The sequence below is a fragment of the Tursiops truncatus genome, chromosome X (assembly GCF_011762595.2).
Source record: "Tursiops truncatus isolate mTurTru1 chromosome X, mTurTru1.mat.Y, whole genome shotgun sequence".
Taxonomy (NCBI): Eukaryota; Metazoa; Chordata; class Mammalia; order Artiodactyla; family Delphinidae; genus Tursiops; species Tursiops truncatus.
Genome location: NC_047055.1, coordinates 71917207 through 71925355, shown reverse-complemented (window position 1 = coordinate 71925355; position 8149 = coordinate 71917207). Strand labels below are relative to the sequence as shown.

At 44.6% G+C, this 8149-nt stretch overlaps 1 protein-coding gene across 1 annotated transcript; it reads right to left on the bottom strand.

The window, feature by feature from the left end:
* Positions 1–892: 892 nt before the first annotated feature.
* LOC117310266 (zinc finger C4H2 domain-containing protein-like) lies at positions 893–7956 on the bottom strand. The gene is given in 5 exon segments (XM_033849409.2): positions 893–1176; positions 3838–3908; positions 3911–3999; positions 4883–5055; positions 6642–7956. Coding segments are annotated over 5 exon segments (603 nt in total). The 5' UTR covers positions 6798–7956; the 3' UTR covers positions 893–1062.
* Between the last annotated feature and the right edge of the window lie 193 nt (positions 7957–8149).

Sequence of the window (8149 nt, the reverse complement as noted above, 5' to 3'; positions counted from 1 at the left end):
CTTTTCTTTTGAGAGGGAAATCCACCTACACAATCCACAGAAAAAGGGGTGGCCAAAAGCTGGCCTGAGCTGAGGCTGCCTTAGAGAAGAGAGACTGGAGTAGAAATCCCACCTACCTGCATGTGTAAAGTGATTGGCATTCACTTGAATCTCAACCCACTACTCTGACCTCTAAGATATACCATTTGAGTAAGTGCCAGAGTAATGGTTTTGAACAAAAGTCGACACAAATGTCAGCCTGGGGCCTCTCCAGCCTAAGGCAGCCCCGATAGCAGAACCCTCAGACCAATGGACTAGGCAACGAGTTAGGCAGGACTTGTGGAGTGGGTCTGGCTCCCTGATTTCACTGTGGGGAACATCTGCTACTGATTTTCAAAAGCTAGGGTTTATTATGGAGAAAAGCCCACAGATTTTAGGATCCCCAGACACATAGCCTGGTACCTGAGAACTTAATATATCTGGGAAACTGCCAGGTGGTGGGGTGGTGAGCTCAATAATAACAGCCAGGCCTTCCCAAATGAATATGAAAAAGGAGAGCTTGTCCAAGCTACCTCCGGGCCTTGAGGATGAGATGAGGTTGCGGGTGGGGCAGATAAATGCACAAGCCTATTGAAAAGTCCAGCAAGAAGACTTGTTGTCCCTTCAGAGCCTAAGGCAAAGGTACAGGGAGGGGGCACACTGGAGCCTTCACCTGAAACAAGATATGGGTCTCCCCAGGCCCTCAGGCCTTAGGCCCCAGGCCTCAGGCACAAGAGACAGAGAATCACATCTGGGACTTCCGCCCTTCCCTTAGCTCCAAACAAGGGCAGGGGTTGAAATGTGGGTGAGAGAGAAGGGATCTTTAGACACAACTGTCATTAGCACCTGAACCACATCTCTTCCTAACCAGAAACTCCAAGAGCAAAAAGAAATAAGAGCAAAGTGAGAGAGGGGTTGTGCTTCCATCACATTAAATAGGAGACTTTGTAGAGGTGGGGAAGGGTTGTTTCACATGGAGACATCAATCACTCTGGCCAAGGGGAGGGGTTATGAGCAGCAGAGCTCTAAGTGTTCTCCCTCTTTTCATTCATCCTGCTTCCGTTTTGGCTTTTTGGGGTTCCTGGACCGACTCTTGGCTTTGCACAGAGGGCATATAGGTGCATTCCGGTGAATTTGTTGGTGACATGACAAGCAGGCCTGGTGGGGGGCACAAGACAAAGCAAGTTAGTGGTCAGATTCTTCTAGGCCATGGCTCATCTTTCCCAGGGGCCCCCACAAGCAATTGCGATTTCCCAACAGGAAGGAGCAAGACCCAAGCAGTGAGTCCCAAGTAGCAAGATCTGTGCTGGATGTAAGGGATGCAAAGGATATAAGGGAAGTGAGAGTCAAAGAGGGGTACTGAGGAAAAATATCCAAAATTTGGCAATAAGGCAAAATGTGAATTGCATATTCATTAAGCATTATACTGGAGCATGGTCTAACAGGCTCACTCACTCAAGGATTATTTAATTCTCTAGGACAGGTATCAATAAACTTTTTCTGTAAAGGCCAAGATAGTAAATATTTTGGACTTTCTTTTCAGGTCATATGATTTTAGTTGCAACTACTCAGCTCTAACTGCCTTACATAAAAGAAGCTATAGACAATACATAAACAAGCAGGCATGTGTGGGGGCCAATAAAACTTTATTTACAAAAACAGGGAGCAGGTCACACTTGGCCTATGGGTTCTGGTTTGCTGACCCTTGCCCTAGGAGAATGTCTCTTTGTTTGACTATTTACTACTTATTTAAAAAATTGAAGTATAGTTGATTTAAAATGTTGTGTTAGCTTCTGGTATACAGCAAAATGATATAGATGATAGATAGATAGATAGATAGATAGATAGATAGATAGATATTCTTTTCTGTTATGGTTTATTACAGGATATTGAAAATAGTTCCCTGTGCTATACAGTAGGACCCTGTTGTTTATCTATTTTATACATAGTAGTCTGTATCTGCTAATCCCAAAAGCCTAATTTACCCCTGTCCCACCCCCTTCCCCTTTGGTAACCATAAGTTTGTTTTCTATGTCTGTGAGTCTGTTTCTGTTTTGTAAATAAGTTCATTTGTATCATATTTTATATTTCACATATAAATGATATCATATGGTATTTGTCTTTCTCGGTCTGACTTACTTCACTTAGTATGATAATCTCTAGGTCCATGCATGTTGCTGCAAATGGCATTATTTCATTCTTTTTAATGGCTGAGTAGTATTCCATTGTATATATGTACCACATCATCTTTATCCGTTCATCTGTCGATGGACATTTAGGTTGCTTCCATGTCTTGGCTATTGTAAATAGTACTGCTATGAACATTGGGGTGCATGTACCTTTTTGAATTAGAGTTTTCCCTTGGATATGTGCCTAGGAGTGGGATTGCAGGATCATATGGTAACTTCCATACTGTTCTCCGTAGTGGCTGCACCAATTTACATTCCTGCCAACAGTGTAGGAGGGTTCCCTTTTCTCCACACCCTCTCCAGCATTTGTTATTTGTAGAATTTTTAATGATGGCCATTCTGACCGGTGTGAGGTGATACCTCATTGTAGTTTTGATTTGCATTTCTCCAACAATTAGTGATGCTGAGCATCTGTTCATGTGCCTATTGGCCATCTGTATGTCTTCTTTGGAGAAATGTCTATTGAGGTCCTCTGCCCATTCTTTGATGGGATTGTTTGTTTTTGTGTTATTGAGTTGTATGAGCTGTGTTTATATTTTGGGAACTAAGTCCCTGTTGGTCGCATCATTTGCAAATATTTCCTCCCATTCCTTAGGCTGGCTTTTCATTTTTGTTTATGGTTTCCTTTGCTGTGCAAAAGCTTATAAATTTGAATAAGTCCCATTTGTTTACTTTTGCTTTTATTTCTATTGCCTTGGGAGACTGACCTAAGAAAACACTGGTACAATTTATGTCAGAGAATGTTTTGCCTGTGTTCTCTTCTAGGAGTTGTATGGTATCATGTCTTACATTTAAGTCTTTAAGCTGTTTTGAGCTTACTTTTGAGTATGGTGTGAGGGAGTGTTCTAACTTCATTGATTTACATGCAGCTGTCCAGCTTTCCCAATACCACTTGCTGAAGAGACTTTCTTGTCTCCACTGTATATTCTTGCCTCCTTTGTCGAAGATTAATTGAACGTAGGTGAGTGGGTTTATTTCTGGGCTCTCTATTCTGTTCCACTGGCTATAAATACTTTTCCATTAAATAGTATACTATTTGACTATTTACTATTGATCAGGGCCCAGATGCTGTGACTTAATGTTGATAAGGCACAAATGGCTTTTGCCCAGTAGAGATGCAAATTATTTTGTTACAAAGAAAAGGTAATCCTAAAGATTACAGTTTTATTTTCCTGTAGGACATTAACCTGTAGGACATTATTTTCCTGTAGGACATTAACCAGTTCTGGATTTAACATTGCAAACTTATTTTGGCATTCCTTTCTTTTCTTGACTATATAATTATCCGTTCCTCTAATGCTTCTGGAACCAGCTTTGTGATGCTGCTGGCTCCCTTGTTAATGACACACATTCACTATATATTTGTCCGAGTCACGTTTCTAACTTTCTGAAAATTATACTTTAGCAGAGCCTGCCAATCTCCCTGCATTCTAACCTCTCTGGGAATATGAGGCAACAAGACCAGTGGCTCTACTATAGCACACATACACCACACCCCTCCTCTGTGTCCCAAGCGAAGGCTGTTTTAGGAAGACCCCAAATAAGTAAGGCCAAAGCCCCAGACCCAACCTTCCATGGGGCGGCTTGAGGATACCTTGCTTCCTCCACAGTCCATACCCAGCTCACTCACCTTCATAGGTGGGGGCTGCTGCCTGAAGGTGGCTGTCTGCCGAGTGTCCTGCTTCCTAGCCACTTGGAGTTTTGGGCGGCAGCGGCTGCGGCGGCCAAGGATTCAGGGATTGGGGGCTCCTGAGGCTCCGTCTGCCACTCTGCTTTCTGCTTCTCAAAGTAACTTTGGAGATGAGAGACATTAGCTGGATCATTCTGAAAGCAAGGAGAACCTTGCCCCTCTTAAGGACTCCATGCTACAGAACGAAGGGGGTTAGGCTGTGGCTCACTGTAGGAAGTTCCTGCACCCTCTCCAGCCCAAGGCTCTTTTCCCTGGGTACCAGGCCCACTGTGTGTGGGAAGGGTACTCCTCCTGCTCCTTGGCTCTGACAGGCCCAGAAAAATTTAAAGAATCCCAAAGCTAGCCAAGTCCTCAAAGGGCATTTGTCTGCCCTCCATCCCATGTTCCTTTGCAGTATTCCTATTAAGTGTTCTCAGGCCTCTGCTGGCATACCTCTAGGAATAAGAAGCTCACCACTTCCACAGGCAGCCTGCTCTACCTTAAGGAAGTATGTTCCCTTGTATTCCTTCTACTGAAATGAGCTCTGTGTCTCTGTAAAGTAAGCCTAGTTCTTAACTCTGGGTCTTAAGATAAAGTTCCAGGCTAGCCCCTGGAGGCCATGAAAGCTCACCCTTCTGTGTGTTCAAGGTTTCTGGACACCCCTTCTAGACCTTGACTTGGAAAGTGACCTCTTAAGAGTCACAGACACATACACACACAAAGAGTCATAGACATAGTCTTGTATTGTCAAAATTGCACAAGGAACTTTAAAAGCCATCTAGTAATTCTAGTCTAATCATCTAACAGCCCAACACAGAGACTTACCCAAGGTCATGCAATGAGTCGGCCACTGACAGGCCTGGGGCTAGGACTGGGTACCCTGACTTTCAGACCAGGCTTTATGTGTGTATATATACGTGTGTGTATATACATGTGTGTGTGTGTGTGGTGTGTGTGTGTGTGTGTCTGTGGTGTATGTTGCAGGGACAGGAGGCAGGCAGCTTACTCCAAGGAGAGCTTCTCCTCCTCTTCACATAGGTCAGGGAGCCTCTGCAGGCCCAGAGTCATGCGCAGGGCATCCACATGTTCCTTCAGCGGCTTATACTCATCATGTAGCCGCCGGGTAGACTCTAGCAGCTTGTTTAGGTCATTCTCAGACTGTTTGATGGTGTTTTCCATCTGGAACACAGAGTGAGGCAAGCACAGAGAAAAGACTCCAAGATTCTCAGCGAGGCTGTACAGCTGAGTGGATAATAGCACAGGCTCCAGAGCCAAACCAATCTGTGATCAAGTCCTCAACCCACTATGTATTCTATGTGACTCTTGTCAAGCCTCAGTTTTTTCATCTGTATAATGGTGGTAACATTCATACCTACCTCATATAATCTTGGTGAAGATTCAACGATTGAATTCATATAAGCGCTCAGTACAGGGGCTAACACAGAGTAAAGGCTCAATTAGTGGTAGTTATTATTCAAATATAGCATCTTAGAGCTGGAATGGCCCTTAGAGTTCATGTAGTGCACCCCACCACCATTTTACAGATCAGAGAATTGAGACTCAGAGAGAAGTAACTTCCTCAGAGAAATGCTTCCTAGGAGCAAAGACTACATAAAGACTCAGGGCTTCTGCCTCCCAGACCAGTGGCTTTTCTCCTAGATCAGTGGTTCCCAAAATGCAGTTACCAGATCAGCAGCATCAGCGTCAACTGGGAACTCATTAGGAATGTAAATTCTCAGGCACCACCCCAGATATAAGCAATCAGAAATTCTGCGGTGAAGTCCAACAATCTGTGTTTTAACAGGCCCTCTAGGTGACTCAGGAGGCATGTTCAAGTTGGAGATCCACTGGCCCAGATTTTCAGCCCCTCTGTGACTAATACCTTGTTTATTTCTCTATCCTTGGTTAGCTGGCAGCAGAACTGCCAACTCCTCATGAGACCCTGATATCCTGTGATCTTGTGACACAGACAATCCCAGGTAACTACTGTCCAAATTGCATTCATATTTCCTTTAAGACCCTAGGCCTGGCAATAACAGGAAGTAGATATTGCCACAGAAATGAGTCTCCCAAGAATAGAAACTTAGCTCCTTCAAACGTGATTTAAAAAAAAAATTCTCATTATCATAGGCTCTAAGGGTTGGAAAGGGCCTTACAGGTCAGCACCTCCAACCTCCCTCCTGGTGAAGGAATCACCAATACTGCAGCCCAGACAGGTGATCATTCAGACTCTGCTTTAATAACTCTATAAAGTGGGGGGCTTATCACCATAGCAGGCAGTTCATTCCCCACATTCCAAGGGTCTCCAAAAGAGAGACTGTAATGAGGGAGCCCCAGTTGGGTAGGCTGGCAGAGATGGTTTGTTTGGCTTAGTTGGAAGCTTTGGAGCCCTAAATTTAAGTTAGATCCCAAGGCACCTGCCTGCTCTGCTTTTCCCCAAGGCTAGCTCTCAACTTCTAGACTCCCAGAATGAGAGCACATCAGTGCTGAGTGAGACCTCAGAGGTGACTGAATTCCTCTCATGGTACAGAAAAGGAAAATGAGGCCCCGAGAGAAGAAGGAACTTGTCCAGTGATATACAGTCGATCAGTGACAGAGCCAGGGCTGGATCTCAGACTCCTGTCTTCCACTCTCAGCCTACCATAGCCTGATGCTACTCCCCCAAATCGGCCACAGCCATATCTCAAGGAGAGTCCACAGCACTCACCACTGCCTATTCCTCCTCAAAGGGCCCAGAAATAGGCTTCAGGCAGCCAGCCACATACCACATTGATATCAGCGTGGATCAGTCGGAGTTCCTCCACATGGGCCATTTTCTCCTGTAGCAGGAGGTCCATCTCCTGCTTGTATTCCTTCAGGTGCCTCTCCTCTGATTCAAGGGCCTCAAACTCAGCCTTCAAACGGGTCTTGATCTTTTCCATCTGCAGGGTCTTGTTCCTGCCATTCCCCCAAAGGAGGAAACAGACCAGCAGGAGAAGGCAGGAAAAGGGAAATGGAGTACAGAGTTAGAGAAATGGAGTACAGAGTTAGGCTCTGAGCCAGGGCTATCTTGTTAAGCCATCTTTCTAAGCTTCCCTCTCTTCAGGCAGAGGCAGCCTGAAGCCGTCCCCACAAAGGCAGGAGATTCTTTCTTCTAAGCTAAAAGCTCAGTGGGTCTTGAATGGGGATGATTTTGTTCCTTGATGGAGCATTTGAAAACATGGGGCAGGTTTTAGCTGTTAGATTTATTCAAGGGAGAGCACTACTGGCATTTAGTGGATATGGGCCAGAAATGCTAAACAGCCTCTCAATGCACAGGAAAGTCCCACATCACAAATAACTCCCACCCAAGATGCCAACCATGACCTCTTAGAGAAACTCTAGAGCAGCACTATCCAATAAATTTTCTACAATGATGGAAATTTTCTGTATCTATGCTTTCTAATACAGTAGCCACTAGGCACATGAAGCGACTGAGCATTCAAAATATGGCTAGTGCAACCGAGGAACTGAATTTTGAATTTTATTTAATTTTACTCAGTTGATTAAAATTAAGTTTAAACAGCCACATGGGGATAATGGCTCTCATATTGGACCACACAGCTCTATAGGGTCCCCTCATCAGTTCCAGAAGAGGCAGGAGACGGGAAGAACTGCAGCTCATTTCTTTTCCTAGAAAGCATAAAACCTATTTCTGGTTGTTAAATCCCAATTGCATACCCTCTGGCTCAGTAATCCCACACCTAGCAATTTATTATAAGGAAATAAGTCAAGGAAGCAAAAAGTTAATACACAGGGATATGCTTTCTGGTCTATGGGCAAAATTGGAATATTTGGCAGCCACTAAAAGGCATCATTATGAAGACTTGTGACATGGAAAATGTTGAAGATACTCCATGAAAAGGTATATACACTAGGATTGCAATTTCAAAATACACGTGCATGTGACTAAACAAAAGGAATTGGCAAGAGTACAGTTTCAAGGATCTTTGAGACCACTGAAGCCTGCCTAAGTGAAAGAGCCACAAAACTTTGGAAGGAAGCCCCTCTAGGGCACACTGATGCCCTCCCACTCACTCTCTACTCTCTGGTTCTCAGGTTCTGTCTAGCCATCATCCATTACTCAGATTAGGCATCTCCTTTATTCTGCCTCAGTAGCTGCTTTCTCCTCTGCCCAGCCCATCCCATGGTTACTCTTGCTCCACACCCTGGCCTCCGGCCTCTGACCTCAGCCTGCTTCTGTGTTCATTTCTCTCTCCTTTCTTCAGCATTGCCTGGGCTCCTGCCTCAAGAG